The sequence below is a fragment of the Sinocyclocheilus grahami genome, unplaced genomic scaffold (assembly GCF_001515645.1).
Source record: "Sinocyclocheilus grahami isolate Dianchi unplaced genomic scaffold, SAMN03320097.WGS_v1.1 scaffold27.1, whole genome shotgun sequence".
Classification (NCBI taxonomy): domain Eukaryota; kingdom Metazoa; phylum Chordata; class Actinopteri; order Cypriniformes; family Cyprinidae; genus Sinocyclocheilus; species Sinocyclocheilus grahami.
The window spans coordinates 1646665-1673052 of record NW_015505206.1 but is presented as its reverse complement, the minus strand read 5'-3'; the positions used below and the strand labels follow the sequence as shown (position 1 = coordinate 1673052).

General features: G+C 37.6%; 3 protein-coding genes across 6 annotated transcripts in view; 1 reads left to right on the top strand and 2 right to left on the bottom strand.

Moving 5' to 3' along the window:
* The window catches only part of LOC107568310 (dnaJ homolog subfamily C member 7-like), a 16743-nt gene extending 16047 nt beyond the window's left edge, over positions 1-696 (bottom strand). Inside the window, exon 1 of the mRNA XM_016254266.1 lies at positions 514-696. Coding sequence (XP_016109752.1) covers positions 514-677 — 164 coding nt within the window. The 5' untranslated portion in view covers positions 678-696. The remainder of the gene's footprint in view (positions 1-513) is intronic.
* Positions 697-2106: 1410 nt separating this feature from the next.
* LOC107567687 (NF-kappa-B inhibitor-interacting Ras-like protein 2) lies at positions 2107-5343 on the top strand. 2 transcript variants are annotated; one of them, XM_016253416.1, is made up of 4 exons: positions 2107-2181; positions 2403-2571; positions 2664-2887; positions 4151-5343. In XM_016253416.1, the coding sequence occupies exons 3-4, from the start codon at positions 2675-2677 to the stop codon at positions 4391-4393; spliced, it is 456 nt and encodes a 151-aa protein (XP_016108902.1). In that variant the 5' UTR covers positions 2107-2181; positions 2403-2571; positions 2664-2674; the 3' UTR covers positions 4394-5343. The 2 variants fall into 2 exon arrangements, with proteins under 2 accessions (XP_016108902.1, XP_016108894.1); XM_016253408.1 differs by having other exon boundaries at positions 2111-2186.
* Positions 5344-8601: 3258 nt separating this feature from the next.
* The window catches only part of LOC107567657 (zinc finger protein 385D-like), a 92953-nt gene continuing 75166 nt past the window's right edge, over positions 8602-26388 (bottom strand). For 2 of the 3 annotated variants that reach the window (XM_016253369.1, XM_016253383.1), the window contains 7 exons: positions 26175-26285; positions 21391-21613; positions 17188-17487; positions 16345-16532; positions 13466-13564; positions 11720-11812; positions 8602-10318 (listed from right to left, as the gene is read on the bottom strand). In XM_016253369.1, the coding sequence (XP_016108855.1) occupies positions 10091-10318; positions 11720-11812; positions 13466-13564; positions 16345-16532; positions 17188-17487; positions 21391-21613; positions 26175-26285 (1242 nt within the window). In that variant the 3' untranslated portion in view covers positions 8602-10090. The remainder of the gene's footprint in view (positions 10319-11719; positions 11813-13465; positions 13565-16344; positions 16533-17187; positions 17488-21390; positions 21614-26174; positions 26286-26388) is intronic. The other variant, XM_016253376.1, reaches the window with a different exon arrangement.

The window sequence follows — 26388 nt, the reverse complement described above, 5'->3', positions numbered from 1 at the left end:
CATGTGCGGGGTTTTTTTTGCATTGTAGTCACCTACTAAAGGTTATCACTCAACAACTATAATTGTTTGACATGTTTAAGGCAACAGTGCGTCACTGATGAACAGCTGGATGTTTCTGCTGTCCTGTCTGTGGGTTTCAGTGCGTCTGCATTGTGCTCTTAAGAGCAATGTCACGCTGCCTTCGACCTAATTCTCACCCAAAAACTGTGTCACTGAGTACTGCACATCTGTCGCAATAACACGATGCACGGCACCCTTGATCATCGTTTTAAAAGCTCAGAGCTCATTTGAAAGACGCAAGGATCGCAGCAGGCTAATCGCAGGCACCCCAGCACTAAAAGCAGCTGCCTGGCACACTAGGCCATAGTCACCTCTTGATTTTCAAGTTATGCGGCAGTCGCGATCTCAGGGTCTTTACACAACCGTGAGCCCGATCACGGCTTCTCTAAAACACAGATACCTCGCAAACGGATCGGCCGGCATCTGATTAAAGCGCTCGCTCTTGTCAGGTACCTCTCTAACTCCTCGTCGCTGGTCAAGTCCATCTCTGGATCCGCGGACGAGTCGAAGTCAACAGTCGCCATTTTGCTGTAGAGAGGCGGAGGAAGACGCGAGGCATGTGGGCCTTTCATACCGCCTTCAGCTCCGCCTTCCGCAGCCCTGCGCAATATGCCCATAGCAGGTCAACGGATACACGAGAAACAATACTGAGACCGTGTGGAGAAACTACTTTCAGAAATAAAAGTGCACTAAAGTTTGAATCAAAGCATTTTGTCTAGTTAGTTAAATTAACGGTTCCAGTAGTTTTTCAAACACTGGCCCGTACTCTTTACATTGTTTTTAAACTATAGAGACTGCACAGATATCTCTGACTATAATTATGTGAAACATCTTAAAGAATTTATTTATTTTTATCTAAGAATTTTGATTCACGTCCGTGACTCGAATCTTTTGAATCAGTTCACTTAAATGAAAAGATTCGCTCAGTGATCGCAGGTGATGTTGCGCTACGCCAGTAGGTGGCGACTAATGACCCTAGTTTTTTTTGTATGGCTGAATACAAGTGCATAGTAATAGTGTAATATTTTTTTAATTGGTTTTAGAGATTTAGCTACAAATACAGTCAGGGGGGTACTTTAGGATAAACAGCAAAAAAATAAAATCAAAAGATAAAACTAAACATAAGAAAATTAAAATAAAATCATTGTTTACAAATAGTAGCTACCTGCATGGACTGACCACATTTGACAGCTTTCATGTTTTTCAGAGATGATATTGTATTGTTATGCATTATTGAACTTTTGCTTTAAAAGCTCAATTATTTTCATTTTGTAGCCTATACTAAATTTAGTGCTAGTATGTTATTTTAATTTCAGTTGATGTAGTGAGTGAGTCATCAATCCTGTTTACTATCACAGGTGGTCAGCTAAATCATTCATGCATCCAATCGATTCAGAGTAAAAATAAAGAGTGCTTCACGACCAAAATGTTTTATTACCCATTATTCAAATTTCATTCAGTTAAGAAAGTGTATTCATTGAGAAGGTGTGTGCAACCAATACTTCTTCACAACTTCTGCATATATGACTACGTATAGGCTACGTCATAATGTGTTACATAAATAATGACTAGCTATACTGATAACAAATATTAATGGGGCAGATTCCATTTTTAGTATATACTATTTAGAAGGTTTAATCTACCTTCCTTCTACTTGTCAACTTTTTCCAGGTGATTTGATCTATTTTTATTTATCTGTAGTTAATGGTTTTTAAAACATCAGCCTTTTTTCTTTTGAAATATATGTAGGCCTATTTATCTTTTTTTACTATATTCATTGGTTTGTTTATCTTGCTTATGTGTTTTTCCGTCTGTGTTTTCTTTGAAATATTGTGTCGAATGCTCATTAATGTTCTCCTGAATGTGTTTGTACAATATCATTTCTGTTTCTTCATATATGTGCATGTATGCATGTATTTCTCCACATCCAATCCCAAAAGTTTATATGTTTACAGGTGTTTTTTATTTACTTTTATTTTTAGTAATACCCTTGTAATACCTATGTATTACATGTACCGGCATGTATTGTTGTCCTCCGGACAGAGAGGGCGCTATTCAGCTCAACGGAACTGGTGTCACATTTATATATAAATGATATCGGACATAAACAACAGGAAGAGAGTACGGTAAGTCCAGTTTTTTCTTAAACGCTTCGGTTATTTTCTTTAATGCATTTAATACTCATCAAAGATGAATACAATTTAGTATTCAATTATACAGTAATCTGATACACTTTGAAGATGTAGCTTCAGGCGCAGCAGGTTTATGCACATGTGACTGTTGCATAAAGGCATGATTATTATTGCTTTTAATTAGTTCTCTCTATTCTCTCGTTGTAACAGGTTTCTACTACAACCCACCTTTTATCTCTAGTGTATTTCTGTACTTTAATGAAGACTGTGCGGTTGTAAGTGATCAGGGGCAAGAGCTGCAAGGTGGTGGTGTGTGGCCAGGGGTCGGTGGGCAAAAGCTTGGCTCTGGAGCAGTTACTGTACGCCAACCATGTCGCAGGTGAGTGTTAGGACAGCGCCCACCTGACACCTGAGTCAATTCTTAAACCCAAATAAATGAGCAGTACAGGTCACGTGGTGCCGGTTTGGCAGGTTCAGAGACCATGGAGACACTGGAGGACATTTACATCGGGTCTGTGGAGACGCACCGCGGCACCCGAGAGCAGGTCAGGCTGTGCGGTGGTCACGAGTTTCCGCGGCACTACTTGACTTTCGCCGACGGCTTCGTGCTCGTCTACAGCATCGACAGCAAAGAGTCCTTCAAACGCGTGGAGGCTCTGAAGAAAGACATCGACCGCTGCCGTGACAAAAAAGAGGTCTGAGTGTTTGTCATGCACAGACTGCACACCACCCGTTCAAAAGTTTGGGGTCAATATATATATATGTATATATATATATATATATATATATTTAATGAATACTTTTATTTAGCACTGACGTATTAATTAACAGTGGCAGTAAAGACATGTATAATGTTGAGTTTTATATATACAGTATACAGTATATTCATCAAAATGTATCTACCCAGCTAACGGGGAACGTTCTGGCAAATGCTCTTCCAGTACCATTCATAGAGCGATAGCACAAAAACATTATACATCATTCATGGAACGTTTTTTTATTGTTTTATTTGGCCGTTTATCTGGCATTTTTGTAAATGTTACTTTTTGTGTCAGACCATTTAGAGATCATTCAAAAGTAGCATTTGCAAAATGATCAGATAAAATGTTCCCAACATCAGGAAAACGTTTGGTTACACTTTACTTGAAGGGGTGTGCATAAGACTGACATGACACCTTCATAATCATGACATGACACATATCATGAATATGAAGGGTTTTTATGCATGTTTATGACAACTGTCATTAAGTGTCATTCACTCAGTTATGTAATTTTTAATGCAAAGATGACATTGTTTGAGATGTCTTTGTTATGGGCTATGGTTAGGGGTAAGGGTAGGGGTAGGGGTAGGGTTAGGTCAAATAATGTCATTTTTGCATTAAAAATTACATAACTGAGCGAATGACACTTAATGACAGTTGTCATAAACATGCATAAAACCTCCTTCATATTCATGACATGTGTCATGTCATGATTATGAAGGTGCCATGTCAGTCTTATGCACACCCCTTCAAGTAAAGTGTTACCAAACGTTCTTTGAACATGATTTTGTTAGCTGTGTACAAAAATATTAAGCAGAACAGATGTTTTCTGAGCAGCAAATCAGCATATCAGAATGATTTCTGAAGGATCAAGAGACACTGAAGGCTGGAGTAATGATGCTGAAAATACAGCTGTGCCATCACAGGAATAAATTACTTTTTAGAATGCATTCAAATAGAAAACTGTTGTTTTGCTAATATTTCATAATATTACAGTTTTACATCAAATAAACGCAACCTTGGTGAGCATAAGAGTTCTTGCAAAACATTAAAAAGCCTTGCCACTCCAAATTTTTGAATGACTCATGAGGAGTCCAATTTTAATTGATATTTTGAGAAAAACATGACAAGTCTTTTCAAGCTAAAAACTGACATCATGAAATAAATGTAAAGAAACTTTCTTTCTCTGTCTCACAGGTGACTATTGTTGTTGTGGGTAATAAGTTGGACCTGCAGGATCAGAGGAGAGTGGACAGCGAGGCGGCTCAGCAGTGGGCACGGCAGGAGAAGGTCAGGCTGTGGGAGGTCTCTGTGACCGACAGACGAACGCTCATCGAGCCCTTTGTCCATCTAGCTAGCAAAATGACCCAGCCTCAGAGCAAATCCACCTTCCCACTCAGCCACAACAAGAACAAGGGCAGCGGCTCCCTGGACAGCTAGACATGGAGAAGATAGCAATAGCGCTGACAGAGTAACATAAAGATATGTTAGAAGAGAGATGCCAGGCAAATCTCTAAAGAGTGACATCAACAGACGCTCGATTTGATATCTTTTGAAACATTTGAACCTGGAGTGCCATTATAAGTTTAGCACACTGTATGAAGTTACTGCATCAAGGAAGTTTTATATTCTTAAACATACAGGATAGAATCCATGTGTTGCTGTGATATATTTCTCTCATGCTTATCTTGAAGCAATTGACTGACAAAAATACTGCTTTTACACTGAAATATATATATATATATACCTCTACATTGCAAAAAGCTGTTATATCCTATGTGAAATCAGCTAGGATGATTCGACTTGTTCAATTCTGACATATTTCATGACATTTGTGCCATGATGACTGCTCTTTTGTGATGTCAACTTGACAGAAGATTGTCTTAATTTAGTTAAGCGGACTGCATGGATGGTTTACTTATTTTTAGGTGTTCATATTTTGTCAGACACATTCCTATAAAATGTTTACTGATTTATTCCATAAGAACACCTAAGGAAGTGCAGTTTGTTTGAGTTTGTTTGATTGTGAGTGAGCTCACCACTGTGCCATTGTACTTTTGACCCTGATGACTGGATTTCATGAGTAGTCAGTCATATTGTATAATGTTCGCTTTCAATTGTGAACATATACAATATATTTCTGTTCTTTTTACATGGAAAAAGTATGACTTGTGAAGATTTGACTCTTAGTTTTAGCTGAGATCGCTTTCAAATACATTTTGACATGTTTTTAAAAGCATTTTTTGTCTGAAACAAAGACTGTATGAGCAGATTTTTAACATCTTAATAAAGCTGCTTGGCTGCAATTGTTTACCGCTCATTCATCTTTTCTAATCTAAATTAACGCTTAATTTACACTGGTCAAAAATAATGTTGATGTTCTATAAAGACAATATCAATTTTAAGCACATGATCTGTACACACACTTGAAATCTTGTCTGCTTAACAACACAGCAGCCATCTTCCATCTGAATGAGCCCGACATATCTGCAGTCTCTCTTCAGGGGGAGTAAACGAGAGAATTGGTTTTATTTGCCCTTTATCGATCTTTTTACAGAGTAGATATTTCATTTAGTTCATGGCTAGATCGGCAGTGACCTTATAATAGAGGGCTCTCCACTTCTGCCAGGGAGAGTGTGTGTCTGTGTCTTGAACAATGTCTAAAGTTAATGCTTGCTTCAAGCTACCCTTCATTTCATGAGGCTTGTGTCAGTGTGCATCATTTACAAATGCTTCACATTATGCAAATGTACTTTTTACCCACTGTTACACAATACACTACACACATTGCACACTTCACACAACATATAGTTTCAAAAATGCACTTTCTAAAAGGGTCTGGGAACTTCTTGAGCTGCAGAACGGGCTGACATAATAAACTGACCCATAAACCCAGCATAAGGAAGCCTACTTGCAAGATGTGAAGTGGAGGGGGTCAGTAAGCATGGTATAAACAAATAATTATTGACTTTCAATAATAAAATATAAATATACTTTTGTATGAATATGTGTATTTAGTGAAAGCATGATGCAAATAATGCATAGTCCCTGTTAACACAATACGTTCTAAGCATGTTTTGCTAACATTTCTATTAAGTTATGAAGCATTATTTCTGAAAGTTCTCTGAACTTTCTTAGTTATGCGATCGTTAAGGGGACATTCGATTTTATCATTTTGCAAACTTTTAAATGTTCCCTGAACATTCTGAAACAAGCACTATTGATAACGTTAAACAAACTAAAATGTTTCGGGGGGAAAAACCGAACACACCTTTTAACGAACACACTATTAATGTTACTGGAGAAACGTTTGTTGAAAACTTGAAACGAACCTCGCCAAAGTTCTAAAAACGTTCCTTGGGTCAATCAAGAACACCATCGCTGAGCAAAAGTGATTTTGTAATTCGATAAATATCTAATTAAGTGCCTAAAACATTTTGGCGGGCTTTGTGCTGACAAATTAATTTTAATAGAAGGCGAACATTTTCAATTTTATTAGTAATATTTTTTGGCACACTTGTAAAAATCTGAATCCATGCCAATTTGTAATTCATAACAATGTAGATATACTACTACTAAAATATTCTAAATTTCAAATGTTTAATGAATATAAAGGTTAAAAAAACCGACTGACCAGTTTGTAAAATTTTTAAATCTGTCAGTTCACTTTCATATTCTTGCCGTTCTCATCGTAAACACAAGATGGCGCACACTTGTTGAGGTGAACGATTGGAACGAGAGAGTACCTGTGTGTGTGTGTGTGTGTGTGTGTGTGTGAACTATGGTGGATACCAGTTGGTAGACTTTTTTTGCCTAGTTTTGCTGGGTTTACATCGAACTGGGAAGTTTCGACAGGTTTGTCATTATAAAGCTAGACGCCATGACAAGCTGTCATCCTCTGGTCCAAAACCACGAGTCCCATATGCCCCCAAAAGAACAGCCAGAGCACTGGGGTGGAAGTCTAATCGATTTATTTCTCTCTCTCTCTTTCTGCTTTATTTCGTCTTCACGCATTCATACACACCATGTACAGAGAAAGAGCAAATGAGTCAGAAAACCAAGACGCAAAATCCTATGAAAATACGTTTTCCTTTGTGTCAGCTAACAGTTCAGATCAATGTTAGATCAGACACAGACAGAAATCTATTGAGCACAAAGAACAAATGACATATAATGTCTGTCATTATTTAAATTACGCAATACTGGCCATGTCCCTTTTAAGCGATATTGAAATCTTCTCATCCTTGTTCATGCTTAAGAAACGTCTAGTTGGATTGGACACATATTTTTCAGTTTGCACGCATACATGCACATTTTCACATGAGGCTCCATGATTTCCAACACATTCATGGGTGAAACTGATTTTTTTGTGTGTGCTTTTTGATCATATGAGAGTTTCACTCTTGTAGGTTGTATGTGCCGACAACTTGAAATCTCAAATTTGGCATTTTGGCATTAATGAGTATATGGATTTTTCGGATGTTTCCATGACTGTCCTGTGACAAACAGATTCCATCGGTGTAAAATAAAGTGGGAGAAATGTCATATTAAGCTTTCCAGTGTCCTCCAGATTGGCAATAGGAACACTGCACACTACATCATCAAGAGCACTCACAACATTAAGAGAACGAGGGAAGAAACATGTACACTAAAGATAGAGAGAAAGAGAGAGAAAGAAACGGAGTAATCTTCCATTTTCTTAAAAAGGTTCCAGTTTCCGTCATTATTGCTTAAAGATTGAATTTCACTAAACTGAAAAAGCAACAGAAAATCCCAACAAACAACCTTAAAGATATTTTGGAACTGTTATTTTGGACAACATGTGAAATCATCCACCTACCAGAGACCATCACAGTATAATAACCAGCCATATCTGCTGTATGGACCTCATGAGGACAACACAACCAGGAATGGTGCGGTTACGTCTTCTTGTGCCTCAAGAAAGCATGAAGGTATCCAATGATGGACCAATGTTATTTCTCCTTCGCTATTTGTCCTTCTTTGGACCTTATGGAGATCAGTTTGACGTTCAGGAGTTATCAAAACACACACACACAAATAAGAGATTTGATTCATGGAGTCCAAGCAAAGTCCTTGTTCTAAAGTGTCTTCAGAAAAAAAGCAGAATTTGTCCATGTTGTGCCTCTTGAAGTGTCAATATGGCTGTTGCTAGATAGCTCTGTTCAAGGCCCCAGGCTTCAATCCCTCAAGGGCAAACCATCCTCTGAAAAGCAAGAGCCCTGAGTGGGCTTGAGACTCACCCGTGACTCAGGCTCTGAGGCCTTGTCAGGGTGTCTGAGTCTCGGCCCGTTTTTAGCAATATTTCTTATATTCCGTCACCTTCTTTCTCTCGCAAGCGCTTTGATTAACAATTTGACGTAAAACCTACATAATCTTATCTACTTTGCATTCGATTATCTCCTTATTTCAGTACGCATGTCTCTGCAGAAATGGTGACAAAAAGTAGTAACTTCAAGTAAAGCTCGTTCTTATTATCACATTAATTACAATGACCAGATAAAGAATCTACATTAAACATCTCATAAAATTCTACATATTTACTCTAATTGGATATATTTTAAATGTTAATGATTCACTTTTAAAAGCTGGATTCATAAAATATTTACAAAAAGCTTTGTATGCTAGGGCACATTTAAAAAAAAATTAGACAGATGAAAAATGGTACAACATAGACTCAACAGCAACATCTAATTCTACAGGTCTGAAGTCAGATGATCAGTCTTATTAGTCCATTCAAAACCATCAGATGACACTGATCTGGGGCAAAGTGATGTGACTTTGTTCAGGCTGACAGGAACGCTTGTATACTTGTAGCGGGTGAGTTTAATATATCTGAAATTTAATTGCTATTCAATGTAATCTTAAAATACTTCTTTCAACGGTAATGTTGTATATTCAGTAACCCGCCATTATGGGCATTATATTTTGGCAATGGCTCCTCTGTGCAAATAAATCAGTGATGCTTCCGGAATCGAAAATGTTATTCTGAATAAAATTGAGAGTAATGAACTCATGACAGGTTTTGGATCAAACACACACACACACACACACAAGCAAAGAACATGGTGAGGGTTTAGATCTTAATCAAGATGGGACGCGGACAGATTTTTGACAGGCACACTGACCTTTGTGAGGCCGTAATGGGGGAATACTGAGAACAAAATATGCGGACATAAAAGGCCACGTCAAACTGTGACTGAACCGTAATCATCTCATCTGAGGTTTTGTGTGTGTGTGTGTGTGTGTGTGCATCTGCAATCTCAAATCATCTAATCTATGCATCAACACTGAGAAAATTATGACACTGATTGGGAGCGAGTGTGTGTGTATGTGATGCCTTGCTACCAAATTGTCACCTTCGTATATTAGACTGGCACTCTGTGTTATTCTGTGATTACCCATGACAGAAAGCCTTTGCATCTGTAAACTGACAGACCAATGAGGTTTGTGTTTGTAACAAAAGCCGGTCAGATGAGGTTACTCGAAATGTTTGTGAATACACAGAACGACGGCAATATATCCATGCGGAACGACATGAGGACAGACTAATAACAATTGAAAATACTTTTAAAAAAAAACATCAAGTAAAGGGATGTTTGCATTTCCTCACTAAACGAACAGCTAGCGCAGTTATAGGTCTCTAAAATTGGCTTTCCTCTAATAAATTATAGAATAAAAACCTGATTAATATCTGTATAATGATAAATATCTCATAAAGCAAAGCTAAATATCCTTCTTATAGCTCTTTTAACTCCTATATCAGTCTTGTCCTGTCATTCAAGCGTTCATCTGCATAGTGGGCTGGTGTTCGCAATGAGGCCCCTCCCATATTACCAAATATGGTCCTGCTCTCTCTCTCTATCTCTCTCACACTCTCTCTCCCTTTGCTGCATAGTTCAAGAGTGACCCTCTCAGAGTCACAGTTTTTGAGGAGGACAGGGAACACTATGGGAGTGTGTGTTTGTGTTTATATACTTAAGTGTATACAGTTTGGAGAGAGTGGGAGCACGGACAAAGTTTGCACAGAGACCGTCAGTTCTGAGAATGGATCGTAAAACTAAATCACGTGAATGTGCGGCCTTGTTGTAAGAGCGTGTTTGTTTTGTTTCGAGGTGATCAATAAGGGGAAAATATGATGGGAGTGTGTGTTGCTCTCAGAGGTCCGGGCGCTGGCCTAAAGAGGGCAGGGCCAAGGATGGGCGTCTGAATGAAAGTAGTGCCCGGCGGGTGTCGCAGCGCGAGAGGATTGGCTGCGACTGTGCAGAGGGTGGGTGTAGTTAAGGGGGTGGAAAGGAAGCTAGCGGTCAGATTTTTAGTCAATTGCTTCTGTAGAACCAGTTTAGTCTGAGAGAGAGAGAGAGAAAGAAAGAGAGAGACAGAATGAATCATTATGATATCACAAAGCTATTTTTGATGATGTAGTGAAAAATTTCTGTGCCACTACACTGAAAATTTGGTGGTAAAACAATTTTCACTCAGAAATGGCTAGTAAAAACTGAAATGGCATTATCTTGTAAAAAATTATTTAATAATCTATACTTCAAAAGCTATAGTGTAACTCGGTGATTCTCAGCCTTTTTGACTGTAAGGCCACCTCTTATCCAACAGTATTCAAAGATCCCTCCATACAGGCTAAAATATTTTTAGTATTTCTAATATTTCTTCTGTAATTATGACTATTTCTATTAAAAGAAAAACTTACGAATGAAACTACGAGCATGCATGTCAGATTCGAATCACATTCAGCAGCGGAAGCTCTTAAAGTAATAGCAGCCAAATAACCTAATAACCCAGCTGCTGTGATGTCTGTTTATCAAAGAACAAAAGAAAAAAGAGGAAATCAATAACATTTGTAGCTTTAAGGGCGTATCTATATTTAATTTAGAATTTAGTGTTAATTAGTGATAACTTTATTCAATTTCTGTATATTTTCTACTTGCTGAATGGCACAGGTAGCTAAATATGACATTTATTATGATTGGTTTATGTGAAGATTGTTTTAAGTTCACTTAAATTAGAAGTTGTTATTTTTTAAAGTCTAATAAATGCTCAAATTGATAGCTCTCAATTATACCGTAATGTTGAATGGCTATAGTCAATGGTTAAATATTAGAAAATAAAAAACAATTTAATATAGACATCATAGTATTGGTATCAGTCACCTTCAGTCATAAAAAAGATGCCATTAAACACATATTAAAAATATACTGTCTTTATGTTGTTTCTACATTATTTTGAATATTGAATGTGAAATTATTGCAATATAAATGTATATTTAAAAACTTCAGTGTTAGGTGGGATTAATCGTGATTAATTTCAGGAAAAAAATGATTAATTAGTAAATTTTTTAAAATCAATTTTCAGCACTAATTTATATATTAAATCTAATTAACCACAATTCATTTTGTGAATCTAGAATTTTAAAAAACCATATTCTTCTATAAAAACAAGGGTTATTAAGGGGAAAACCTGATTTCTTGTGTTTTCGTTAATGTTAATTTGTATTTAATTTTAATCATTTATTAATCTATTTAAATATTTCTTACATCAACCTCAGCTCCCTGTGCTACACCATAGAGAATGTTTTTAAACAAGTTTTAAATTCCCCTTGTCTTTAATTTTGAAATATATAGTCCCGCCCCAAAGTCACTGTCATTGGTTGATCTAATGTTGTGTGATATGGTGCATAAATTTGACACTACACCTTTAAGAAACTGTTAATTGGGTTTAAGTTCTGTCACTCACCTGTGAGGACAGAGAGGACAGATTGTATTGGTTGATAATTTTCTTCATAGCAGACACTGCACCACCCGCATAACCGTTCCATCTGACACCCTGCTGGAACAGATCAGAAGAGCTGCTATAATCGTATGTGTGTGTAGCAGACATAAAAATTATTTTAATTACGCAAAATTACTCCTTGTATCATGATGAGCCTGTTTGCTGCATCCTCCCCTCAATAACTTCCTCTCCCTTTTCCCTTTCCTCTCTGTCATGCTGAGAAGAGGTATGCTTTATTATTTTGTCCTGTCAATCATCATCAGTCCTATTGTTTAAAATTACCTCTGGGTTTATCAGTACACTGTACTGATTAGCTGAATATGACTATTACATTTACAGTGCCTTGCAAAAGTATCCATTTTTTTTTTACATTTTGTTATGTTGCTGCCTTATGATAAACTTCTTTAAATTACTTTTTTTTTCACATCAATCTACACTCCATACACCATACTGACAAAGCAAAAACAGAATTGTCACAACTTCGTAAATTTATTAAAAATGAAAAACTGAAATAAGTACATTGCATAAGTATTCATATCCTTAACTAAATATTTAGCTGAAGCACCTTAACAGCCTCAAGTCTTCTACAGCACACTTTACTTTTGGGATGGGACTCTGCAGGTGATGAGCGGAGCTGGTTTCCTTCAAACATGATGCTTAGAATTGAGGTTAATCAGACCAGATAATCTTGTTTCTCAGAGTCTGAGGGTCCTTTAGATGCTTTTTTTGTAAATTCCAAGTGTGTTTTCATGTGTCTACACTGAGGAGAGGATTGAGTCTGGCCACACCGCCATAAAGACTGAATTGGTGGAGTGTTGCAGCGATGTTTGTCCTTCTGTAGGTTTCTCCTGTCTCCACATATGATCATGGAGCTCAACTAGATGGCCATCAGGTTCTTGGTCACCACTCTAACCAAAGCCCTTCTCCATCAATTGCTGAGTTTGGCCAGGAGGCCAGCTCTAGGAAGAGTCCTGGTTGTTTCAAACTTCTTCCATTAAGGGTAACAGAGACTACATGCTTCTGTGAACCTTCAATAAAGAAGATTTTTTTCTGAACTCTTCCACAGATGTGTGGCTTGACACAAACCTGTTTCTGAGCTCTACAGGCAGTTCTTTTGACCTCAGGGCTTGGTTTTTGCTCTGATATGCATTATCAGCTGTTAGACCTTTTATTAAGACGTGTGTATCTTTCCAAATCATACCCATTCAATTGAATTTGCCACAGGTTAACTTCACTTACAGTGTAGTAATATTTACAGCAAAATGAATGCTCCTGAGCTAAATTTAAACTGTCCCAGATATATTTATTTGAATACTTATGCAATGGAATCATTTTATTTTTTTATTTTTAATACATTTGCAAAGATGTTAAAAACCTGTTTTTTTTGCTTGACAATTATGGTGTATGGAGTGTAGATTGTTGTGGAAAAAAACTAATTTAAAGCAGTTTAACATAAGGCAGCAACAAAACAAAATGTGAAAAAAATGAAGGGGTATGAATACATTCCCAAGGCACTGTACATTTATATACCTGGCAGGTGCTTCTATCCAAAAAGAATTGCATTGCATTCAGGGTTTACATTTCAACATGAATACTCTGGGAATTGAACTCATGACTTTGACATTGCTAGCACCTTGCTATCCTACTGTTTGAGCTACAGGTACACATGACTATTAGCATGTAAATCACAGTAAGTGTAACCGTGCTCACCGATGCTGCTGAGGTAGGCAGGCTCTTGGCGTGAGGGTTGAACTTGGGCTTCGGAGGCTTCCCAGCCAGTCTATCCTTATGCCTTCGGCTGTTCATGTGCTAAACAAATACAGAAATAATGGTGTATTTTTAATGGTGCATTTTCAAGCCTGATATATTACACCTTTGGTGTTTTAACAATGAGATACTTAAAATAAGAGCAAAATCCTTTTTCCTACAAAATCTTTAACTTTTTAATACCTTTCACCTCTTTCCCTGCCCTCTCTTTATTTTTTTTCTTCATCCTGTTTACTTTACACTTCAGAGACAGCTTAAGGGAAGCATGAAATACCGTTAAATGTCATGTTCCTCAGGCCTGAGTAGACACCAGGCCAACAACACATACACAAACTCCTCATTCATGACACAAACTGAAAAAAGTTTGTAGAAGCATTTTAGGTAAATTGTTGCAATTAAATGCAACAATTCACACAAGAATGGTTACGAATGATGAGAAATTCACTGTGGTCATGATCAATGAACAAAGCTTGTGTGTATAAATTGAATGCTAGAAGATTTTCAGAGTAGCTCTAATGTCAGTATGACAAATTTGCTGAGTCACATTAACAAGAAACCAGCACAGATGGGGTATCAACAACTTAACTTCAGCCAGTCAATATGCACTGGAAACACACATTAGATCTGTTAAAATTACCCGTCTTAGACTGACTAGAATGTTCCTGTAACATAGAAAACTCAACCCAGAAATCCAAATGCAAATGTTTCCTCAGTTTAAATAAATCGCAGAGCACGAGTTAATACATTTTTACATTTAATTTGTTTTTGTGGGAAAACATGCTTTTGCCAGCACAACTGTACCACGTAACAAACTTGGCCATAGAGATGTGTTTCTTCTGAGAAAAAGTGAGACAAACTGCCAATACCAACAGAATAAACTGTGTGTCAATGGTGTAGATCAGAGGTCCCCAACCACCTGGTTGCGACCAAGAGGCAACCTCCCACTCTCTCTCCTGAAGCCAACAAGGAAGTGACTTAAACTGTAATTCATCGACTGGCCGCTAGAGGCTGGCTCCAAAAGGAAATCAGTCCCATAGAATGTTAAAATGCCCAACTTTACAGCAGAAAAAAACAAGTTTACAGCCTGGTTCAAAAATTATTTTGGTCTATATAACTAATTTTACCCTTCATGACAACTGCGAGGGGGGGTGAATTTTTTTATAACTCATCCATTTAAATTATATTAAGCCTTAAAATTTTGCATAATTAAGGATGCGGCCACTTGAGTGACAGGTGGATTGCCACTGCTGTTACCACCGTCGAGCTAGGTGGGCGTGGTTTCAGCAACCAACTCCCGCCTCTTTGCCCATTTTCGATTAATCTGGGAGTGACGCGTGGTGATGCGCTGCAAAGATGGCGACGGCCAGCTCCGCCTACTTTAGGCTTCAAAAACGCTCTTCGGAAACCGTATACAGGTGCATCTCAATAAATTAGAATATCATGGAAAAGTTCATTTATTTCAGTAATTCAACTCAAATTGTGAACCTCGTGTATTAAATAAATTCAATGCACACAGACTGAAGTAGTTTAAGTCTTTGGTTCTTTTAATTGTGATGATTTTGGCTCACAACAAAAACCCACCAATTCACTACCTCAATCGCATACATAAATTTGACAATTTCATGTTAAATAAGTAAATGAATGATTGCTCTGATCTGTCACATATTAGGAGTTAAACGGATCGCAGTTGATCCGTATTACGTATGGACGAGACCCTACCGTTCGGCACGCACGTGATTCGCAGATTAATTTGCCAGTTTACACGTATAAGCAATTTTAAACCACAAGAAGAAGAAATGAAAGAGAGCTTAATTCGTTACTCACGCGCTGTTCTCGTACACAATCATAGCGCGCAATAGAGACGTGTTTCAGACAGCGTGAAAATACAGAGTTGGGTATACATACCCATAAAATTAGCCTATGTCAAAAACCCTTCACGCCATTGTCATTCTCTGTGCTTTAAATTTTTTTTTTTGCTTATCCGTAAAAATAGTCCGATCTGTGACTCAAAAAAAAAAAAACCCTAAATAAGTAAATGAATGATTGCTCTGATCTGTCACATATTAGGAGTTAAACGGATCGCAGTTGATCCGTATTACGTATGGACGAGACCCTACCGTTCGGCACGCACGTGATTCGCAGATTAATTTGCCAGTTTACACGTATAAGCAATTTTAAACCACAAGAAGAAGAAATGAAAGAGAGCTTAATTCGTTACTCACGCGCTGTTCTCGTACACAATCATAGCGCGCAATAGAGACGTGTTTCAGACAGCGTGAAAATACAGAGTTGGGTATACATACCCATAAAATTAGCCTATGTCAAAAACCCTTCACGCCATTGTCATTCTCTGTGCTTTAAATTTTTTTTTTTGCTTATCCGTAAAAATAGTCCGATCTGTGACTCAAAAAAAAAAAAACCCCACAATATAATGCGTTGAACCACTATATAATGCTATTATAATACTATACCAGTCCGCGAGAATATTTTCCAAACATAACCGGTCCGTGGTGTAAAAAAGGTTGGAGACCACTGGTGTAGATGATTTCCAGCAGCTGTTTTGTCAATGGGTTGTCAAGATAATTTCTGACTGGATAAAATAACAAGTCTGCAATGTAGCTACTTGATATAAAAACACAGCTAGTTAAGCTAGGTTAAGTAGTAGAGAACACAGGAAATGTGAGCAAGGTTGGATTTTAACTTTAGCCTAAAATGGCATATTAGGACCAGGATGGTCTCTGAGGGTTAATGTTCCTTTAAAAAAAAATGTCTCCAATATTCCAATGTGTCACATGCATGTGAGCTAATTTGTTTTATGTTACCTGGCTAAGTTGAGCCTCAGAGTTAACATGGATCTCGCAAACTTCACAGTAGAAGCTCTTGCTGGCCACGCCCACACTCCCCTTACTGGCCAATCGCTTGCTTTTACATGAGGGGCGGGACAACATTGCCTTCCCTCGTCGTCGTGGCAAAACACTCTGTCCTTCCATCATTAGTTTATGCTTGGTGCCTGTGACGTGCGAAAAAGTAAGGAATTCACATGATGAAGGTTACTTATTTACGCACAAACTAAATTCAGTGAATTTATGGAATTATCTTGAAAACGAAAATGTGTAAAAGAACTCATGTGAAAAACAAAGGTGTTAAATAAGCATGTAATAACAGTCAATAATTAGGTCTATAGGTACAATATTATTAAAAAACTAATTTTAGATTATATTAAAATTATTGTTTTTTATGGAGCTGATGAAATTTTAATGCTCTATGATGAAAAGGATTTGTTAGATTATTCTCAGATTATTCACATTTGTTTATTCATTTATGTGGTTGATTCATGAGTTAATAAACCAAAAAATGTTAATGATCAGTAAGAATTTAAAGTTTTTGAAGGAAGTCTCTTATGCATTTATTTGATCAAAAATAATATTACAACAGTAATATTTCAGAATATTAAAGGGTAATATATTTCTTTCAGGATTCTTTAATGAATAGAAATTTTAAAAAGACAGTAATTACTTGAAATAGAAGTAATTAACTGTCTTTTGTAACATTATTCATGTATTTACTGACACTTCTGATTAATTTCTTTAAAAAACTCTTAATGAACGCAAGCCTTTGAATGGTAGTGTACATAAATAAATGAATAAAGAAAGAAAGATACGCACCACTATTGTGAGCATCCATCTGAGTGGTGGAGTTGACTGTGACTTTGCAGATGGGGCAATGCAGATGTTGTTTGGTCTTTTTGGGGTCTTTCTCTGCCGGTGTGTCCCCCGTAGGGTTGTCCTGCTGAGCGGCTGGCTCGCTGCTGGCACCGGTGGGTTCCAGCAGACCGTCCGGGTTCTGGAAGTGAGGGGAGGAGACAGACAGGTCCGCAGATGACACCTCCGATATAGGTGTCAGGACCACCGAACTAGAGTGAGCATCATCCACCCTCACGACAGGATCTGAGTCACAGGCAGCAGCTGAAGAGAGAGAGAAAGTGAACAAGTCAGTCATCAATTACACAGAACTACAGGAGTGTTTCGGAATATTTGAGTTTAAGTGTTCGAGTTTATATTAAAGGGATAGTTACTCTTATTTTAAGCCTGTATGATTTAAAATGCACAAGTGCATTCTGTGGCCGTCAAACTACAAAATGACAAAAAAGCACCAAAAAATTTAATAAAATCATTATAAAAGTGGAACAAATATGCATTATATACAATGCATATTTCAAGTCTTCTAAAAAGAACCAATTGCTCTGATTTGTAAATGAATCATGTATACTGATTTTGTGAACTTGTTTATGATTCATTAAAAAGATTTAATTCAAAAGAATCAATCCTTCACAAATGGGACTTTTGTCACTTCAATACATCAATTAATTCCTTTAAAAAGCCTGTGAATCTGTTCATGTTTTCAAAATGAAAAATGTCCTGACAAGTTTCAGAATAGCAGATTTCAAATCAGGTACTACAGGGGGGTCCTGCGCAACAGAGTAACTATCATTGAGATAAACGGGAATACGGAGCTCTTTCCAGATATTTTAGACCACCAGGAGTTGAAATATGTAACAAAAAGGTAGACACAAGCAAAGAATAACAACAGACCATCTGGGAGACATCTGTAAACTATGTTGTGTGTATGTGTGTTATTTTACTTATTTTCATTTATAAGTGAAAGCAGAAAGCCAGCAGCAGAGCACCACTATAAAGCATAAAAATATTCCGCTCAAACATCTGAATGTCTGCTAGCTGTAATTTAGCAGTGGGCTAGTATCCAAATTGGCAGAAATGCACAGAGCACAGGAACACAAACACAAATACAGACACTTTCAGACTGACTGTTTTCGGTCATGCAACATTATTAAGGCTGTGCTTTAACAGACCAGTGCTCATGTGCTGAACTTCAGACCATTTATTTAAGTCTGCCATTGAAACTCAAGAGCTGTGTCCTTGTATTTGATCTGTTCTGTTAAAAAAGAAGATAAGCGCCATTGCAGCCAGGGCAGTGAGAAATCAAACCAGGTGCTCTCAAAGTTTCACTGAGCACACAGAACTGTTAATTCCATGTTTTTGACCATCTAAACAAACCTAAAACTGTTAAATATAAATAAAAATTTTCAACCCATGCATACTGGATGAGAAACAGAAACAGTCCTATTTTACAAACTGTCTTAAAAACATAAAATTGTGAAAATTCATCATATTTATCCAGGGAATGCATTAACTGAAAAAATGTAGAGACTGAATACAATGTAAAGTGATTTGGATAAAAGCATCTGCCAAATGCATAAATGTAAATAGCTAATTACACAGAGGACAACATGGACAGGCTATGACACGCTTTCATCCTCAAAAACATGAACAAGTCAAAAGAAAATATGACCTAGACTACATTGAACACAGGCTGAAATAAGGATAAACATGGTTTGTGCTGACCACAGAACGTTTAGTGTTGTGAATTATTGGCTGTCGATAGCATAAACTACTGAAATTCAAAAGACATTTAAGAACCAAACATTAAAACTATTAAAAAAAGTCTGCTGAGTTTTGTGTAAGTTGTGTGTGATATATATGAGTCTAAGTTTGATTTTAAGGGTATTTTTATTTAGTTTTCATATAATAAATCATTTTAAACTTGATGTTTAATGGTAAATCCGGGGTACCTTAAGAAAAAACAGTCAAAAATAACAGAACAAAATGACAATAACAAATCAATGTCTGGAGTCACTATAGTCACTCCAGACTCGTCTAAGTAAGAGACTTGTCATAAAATCAACACCTCCCCTGGCAGGACTCCCTCCTACATGACATGTAATAGGTGTTTGTAAATTTAGGACCTATCAGAGAGTGCTGAAGTAATTGTACAATCCCTGCAGGCGTCCTAATGCCTTAGTTTTGCTGAGTAGCACAGGATTTAAACACGTGAAAGTGTTTATTTAGCATAGATGTTTGTGAGGAGCGACCCATAGGGCCGTTTTTGATATGTGCACAGATCTGCTGAATTCCCCCATCTGGGGAATCAGATAGACTGATCCTTCTGTGCCTCATTGACATTTAGATTATACCAATTCCCCTAAAAGGGGATTCCTTAGGGGGTACAGAGGAAGAGTTTAAAGAAAACAGAGCAGGGAATAGAAAAGGAAGGTTGTGTGCGACCACGTGTGTGTGTGTGTGTGTGTGTGTGTGTGTGTGTGTGTGTGTGTGTGTGTGGGAGGTTTGCATTCACACCCACCTGAAAAATGTGCGAAAGTTAATGAAATGGAGAGAATTGCCTTGGGTAACACTCGGTGCCCATCTCCCTGTGGAGTGTGTGTGTGTGTGTGTGTGTGTCTCGCATTGGTCTTGTAAAACTGATCTTCAAAGACTAATATGATCTGAGTCACTCTTTTGAAATCTTTCCGTTTTGGACAGCTCACTCTTTCCAAAGACATGCAATGTGAAACATGCGGGGACGGATGTGGAAGAATGGCATGATGGCTATATTTAACTTAATTAAATAATTTAATCTTTGTAAAAAAAAATTCAGCAACTGTAAATTACTGCACTTATTCATACTACATCAGCAAACTCATGATGAAAACGATCTGTGACATCTGACAGCAAGAGCATTCAAAGTGTTTCAGTAGCTGTTATAAAATGGACCCCTTCCTTTAGAAATTTCCAGAACCCCCTCCCAGCCTCCCTTTCCATTTCAGGCATCTTATGGCTTTTAATAACAGCTGACATGCTTGTAGAGTTGTGATTGGCTCCTGCAGCTGCGAGCTTAATGACAGAACAGTGCTAATTTCATCAGGCAATCAGCTCAACTTGTGTGTGTCTGTGTGTGTGTGTGAAGCCACCAGCAAGTAAATGTAGGTATTTTTGCAAATAGCTGGTGTGAAGAATGTGTTGGTATGTGCATGAGAGCTAATCCAAACACAAAAGACAAAATTGCAAGAGCTAATCTTCTCATTCTCCATCTCTAGCTCTTTTAAACTCTCTCTCGCTCTCTCTGTTCTCTCTTATCTAATCTCTCATTTACTTCGCTTCTGATTGTATGCTCCCTCTCACCGTTGTGTCACCATGAATGGGGCCGAATATTAAAATGTGATTTGATGAGCTTGGTGTTCTTGCTTTCTATCTTTTTGCCCTATCCTTCCACTTTCATTTGTTCTCTCTCTCTCTCTTTCGTTTTTTTTTTTTCATACTCAAGGTCTAATAGCAGAATTTTCTGACTCCCTCCCTCTCCATTTTTTCCCTTTATCGTATCCCTTGGGCCCATATTCGGGTTGTCTTTCAAATCATATTCTATAGAGTTTGGGCAGAGGAGAAGAAAAAAAGAGTTTAAAAGGGATGAAAAGGTAGAGATTATTGGAGAGGGCTGTCTCAAAGCTCTCTGTCGGCTTGTTGTTCTGCTCTCTGTGTCACAGTACCCCCCCGTAACAAGAGGAAAGCCAAGTCCTTCAGTCAGAAATGAAATCCCCTTAATATACAGGACAGATCATGAAGTGCAAGACTGGAGGATATTCACAGCAGTGAAGGAACTACAGGCAAGCTAAATGCAAGATTCTTCTAAAAAGCATATTAAAATAAAATGACAAAAGTAAAAAAATATATGACCAAACCAAAAAGTTGTCTTTGTTTTCTCCAGACATTCTTGAGGTAGTCACAAACTAACACTTGTATTTCTGGCTATATATATATATTACCTGTGTGCTCACAGTCATAATACAATATTTGAAGCTGAATATTCTCGACATACTCTGAGAGATGTCAGATTACAGAAGTTAAATAGGTTGCAGATGCACTTTATGTTGTCTGTAACACATTTTAATCGCATCAGGGCATGTTTCATAAGAAAAACGCCCACTCTCGCGGCTAATCATCTGTGAGTTGACTTACTTTCCTCCATGGCGGTGTCATCCAGCAGTGCAGGAAGTGGATCCGGAGCGCTCGTTTTCACTCTGTTACTGTCTCTCTCCCTGTCCCTCTCTCGGTCCTTCTCTCTGTCTCGGTTGTGATGTGCGTTGTCGAGTTGTCGTCTCTGCTGTTTGTTCTTCTGAGCCTCTAATGCCTTCAGCTTACGAGCATGTTTATGGCCTTTATAATGAGCTTCAGCTTGATTCTAGAGAAAGACAGAAAGAGTGAAAGGAATACAAAACTGTAACTATTATTTAGTCATTACATTGTTAGTTTTGCAGTTTGTGTTATTTCATAGTTTTGGTCTCTTTATAATTATTCTTAAAACTGGAAAATATATACTAACTAGTATGTGGGTCAAAATTCTTGACTCATAGTTTACATGACAACAGATATGCATATGCACAGAAACATGCATATGTGACCCTGGACCACAAAACCAGTCATAAGGGTACATTTTCTGAAAAAAGAGATTTATACATTATCTGAAAGCTGAATAAATAAACTTTCTAGTTATGTGTGGTTTGTTAGGATAGGACAATATTTGACCGAGATACAACCATTTGAAAATTTGGAATCTGAGGGTGCAAAAAAAAATCAAAATACTGAGAAAATCACCTTTAAAGTTGTCCAAATGAAGTTCTTAACAATGCATATTATTAATCAAAAATTAAATTTTGATATATTTACGGTCGGAAATTTACAAAATATCTTCATGGAACATGATCTTTAGTTAATATCCTAATGATTTTTGGCATAAAAGAAAAATCAATAATTTTGACCCATACAATGTTTTTTTTGGCTATTGCTAAAAATTTACCCAAGCGACTTAAGACTGGTTTTGTGGTCCAGGGTCACATATATGTTTGAGTGTCTACACACACACACACACACACACACACACACACACACACACACACACACACACACACACACAGAGTGAGTATGGACAGTCTGCATTAGGGTGATAAGTGTAAATGCCCAGCAGAGGGCCCAAATTACAATTGCAGGTGTCAATTGAAACACACTTTATAATTACACTGTTGATAAATGTAGTGTGTGAGTGTGAGAGATAGTGATTGGCACTGTGATGTATTCAAAGACACACACATATGTTGACTAACAGTACAACACCTCTTCAAGCCAAAAACATAAATGTTTCTAGACTCCAGCAATCATCTAGGGCCATAATCCAGATTTCTGTGCGAACATGAGCTGTTGACATGCTGAGCTGTGAATCCCTTATTGCATACCGGAGTAATTTTAAAAACGACACTAACATGACACTAACTGAAAATGACACTAACACTGTTTAAAAAGCATAGGAATAAAATTTTAAATTGCAAATGGAATGGCAGTTGGTTAAAGTTTTTCAACTTGCAAATCAAAGCTAACATCCATTTCATCAAGCAAATCTCTGGCTAATATCAGCGCAGAAATTAGTCTGTGGGCCCAGAGGGAGTAATCAACCCACTCAAATCCTCTTAAGTACTTAGCAGATGACCCTCATCCAGGGACGGAGTTGACAGCACTGTCTGCTCAGAACAGATGAGGAGGAAGGATGTTCATACACACTTCTGCTCGCACACACACACACACACACACACACACACAAATATGTGTGCATACACATATATACACCGATCAGGCATAACATTATGACCACCTTCCTAATATTGTGTTGGTCCCCTCTTTGCTGCCAAAACAGCCCTGACCCGTCGAGGCAGGGACTCCACTAGACCCCTGAAGGTGTGCTGTTGTATATGGCACCAAGATGTTAGCAGCATATCCTTTAAGTCCTGTAAGTTGTGAGGTAGGGCCTCCATGGATCAGACTTGTTTGTTCAGCACATCCCACAGATGCTCGATTGGATTGAGATCTGAGGAATTTGGAGGCCAAGTCAACACCTCAAACTCGTTGTTGTGCTCCTCAAACCATTCCTGAACCATTTTTGCTTTCTGGCAGAGTACATTATCCCGCAAAAAGAGGCCACAGCCACCAGGAAATACTGTTTCCATGAAAGGGTGTGCATGGTCTGCAACAATGCTTAGGTAGGTGGTGGTCAAAATAACATCCACATGGATGGCAGGACCCAAGGTTTCCCAGCAGAACATTGCCCAAAGCATCACACTGCCTCACAGACCAGGAACACCCCACACGAACTGCAGTTCTGAAGTTGCTCTGACCCAGTTGTCTAGCCATGGCCCTGGTCAAACTCGCACAAATCCTTATGCTTGCCCATTTCTCCTGCTTCTAACACATCAACTTTGAGGACAAAACGTTCACTTGCTGCCTAATATATGCCACCCACTAACAGGTGCCATTAAGAAGAGACTTCACTTGACCTGTCAGTGGTCATTATGTTATGCCTGATCGGTGTATACATATACTGTACACTACCATTAAAAGTGTCAGTATAAATCTAACAAAAGATTTCTATTTCAAATAAAAGCTGTTCTTTTGAACATTTTACTTGTCAACGAATCTTGAAAACAATTACCACAGTTTCCACAAAAAAAGGAAAAAAAAAAAGGATTAAGCAGCATTTTCAACAGTGATAAGAAATGTTTCTGGAGCAGCAAATCAACATCATGTGTTGATGATCTGACAATCATGTGACACTGAAGACTGGAGTAATGATGCTGAAAATTCAGCTTTGCATCACAGGAATAAATGACATTTTACATAAAAACAATAGAAAACTGTTTTGTGGAATTGTATTTTTTTTTAAATTGTGAAATTGTAATAATATTTCACTATACACACACACACACACACACACACACACACACACTCACACACACACACACAGTTTCAACCAGCGATTTAATATTTCTACCAGCTAATAAGAGAATGTTAGAATAGAGAGAGTAAAATGAGAAAAGAGGAAACAGACAGATAGGCTAACAGAAAAACAAAAAGACAGAGAGACAGACGGAGAGATAGAGTGTTGTATGGTGAACCACAAGCAGTGGGAAACTAATGAGCAATTGATAGACTTTCAGACGTCTAACTGTGCAAACTCTGTTGGGTTTCTTTCTCAGAATATATCTGGGCTAAAAATGCCCTTAACAGCAGTGAAAACTGAACAGCAGAACTACAAATGACATCCTATTCAATAGTTTTTCCACAGCTTTCAGAAACATACAAATACACAATGATTAGGTGCACAGGTTAATTTTCATGGCTAAAATATTGATGTGAGCCGCATGCTACACTTAAAAGTGTTTTGATGCCTTGCTAATGAGAGATGCACTGGTGATTATCCACTTAGAAATGGTGAACGTCACAAGTTATAATTTTGCAATGGAGTTGTACAATATTCTGTGTGAATGTGGGACAAAGTAGCAGAAAAAAGTCTGAAGAAACAATCTCTCTCTCTCTTTATATATACAGTATATATATATATGTGTGTGTGTGTGTGTGTGTGTACATACAGTACACATTTGAAAAAACAGAAGCAATAGAGTGACAGGACAGTACCCCCAAAAATGAAAATATAGTCATCAAAATTCTTGCAAACTGCCCTGAAACTGATCAAGTGTCACCCAGAGGCTGACAGACACTAAAAGTGAGTGGGACATAACTCTTTATGACAACACAAGCAGCATGAATCTGGCAATGGACATAAGCATGCTTTAATTTTTCATGCACATCATCTCAGTTGTGAGGATCTTCTCTCCACTCAAACATGCTGTCCAACGCAGCACTGGACTTGCCAGAAACAACAAAGACTGTTAAAGCTGCCTGGATCAAGTTATGTACATATAATAAACATACATAAAAAGCTGCACTCTAAACCCGTATACATTTTTTATTTGCCTTGAAACAAACAAAAATTGGATAAGGGCTGAGGTGATTTTGACTGTTAAGAGTTCTTATGACACATTGTATTTCAAGTCTTCCTAACTAATATAATAGCTTTGATTGAGAAACAGGCTGAATTTTTGGTAGTTATATTCCTGAACCTCACTGGGAAATTTCATTGGGACACATCTTGAGATCCAATAAAGGTGTCTTGAGTGTTACAACTAAATGTGAATGAGCTGCAGCAGAGGGGAAGATTTTCAGCGACCTACATTTTGGTCAGTTTTTCTCGCAAAGCAAACATATGATTCAAAATATAGCACATGAGTCATATGAACCACTTTTACAGTGCTATTCATGGTGCTTAACAGCTATGATCACCATGAAATGTTGTTGCATGCAAAATAATTTGCTGTTGTGGTCAATGGAAAAAAACAGCATATGGGTTGGGAACGACATAGAAGTACAAAAAATTACAGAATTTTCATTTTGGGGTGAACATATTTCAATAAAATATTTTAATGAAAATGTCTGTCCTTTATTTTATGTAGCACCAATTTTATGTAAGCAATGAGAGACTTAAGGCTTTGCTATACTGTATTCAATATAGTGCCTTATATTGCTTAATAGGGATTGGGTTACAGTAAGTCTGCAGTAATTATAATAATAAAATTGAAGTCAATGGGAAGTACCATTTAACTAGTTAAATGTGTGTGTGCTTGTGTGTGTGTGTGTGAGAGTGAGTGAGAGAGAAGAGAGAGAGAGAGAGAGAGAGAGAGAGAGAGAGATGTTAAAGGGACTGTGATAATTTCACATTATCAAACACAAAGTGAGAAAACCAAAGAAAGAAAGCGGATAAATGCTGTAAGGGATGAAACAGCTTTTACCCATCCAGCGTGATGTTCACTGTCTGTCATCACAAATGCGGAGGGTGAAACACACACACACTACACACTAACCGTGGAGTTGAAGCGCAGGTGGCAGATATTGCATGAGATGACCTGTTTTTTCTTCAGGGACTGAGGAACACCAAATGTATGGTTTATCACAGCCTTCTGCACCGGGTCCATCTGAGGGAGGGGTGAGAAAATGAAGTTAAAATGAACTGAAGAAAAAAAAAATTATACAACTCACTTCGAATCAACAGACTCACTATCTGCTCATTCAAACACA

Bases quoted from the DNA above. Each gene is read 5' to 3' on its own strand.
- LOC107567687 (XM_016253416.1), top strand. From the start codon at position 2,675: ATGGAGACACTGGAGGACATTTACATCGGGTCTGTGGAGACGCACCGC. The intron at 2,888-4,150 runs GTCTGAGTGTTT...TCTGTCTCACAG, and splicing joins GCTGCCGTGACAAAAAAGAG to GTGACTATTGTTGTTGTGGG.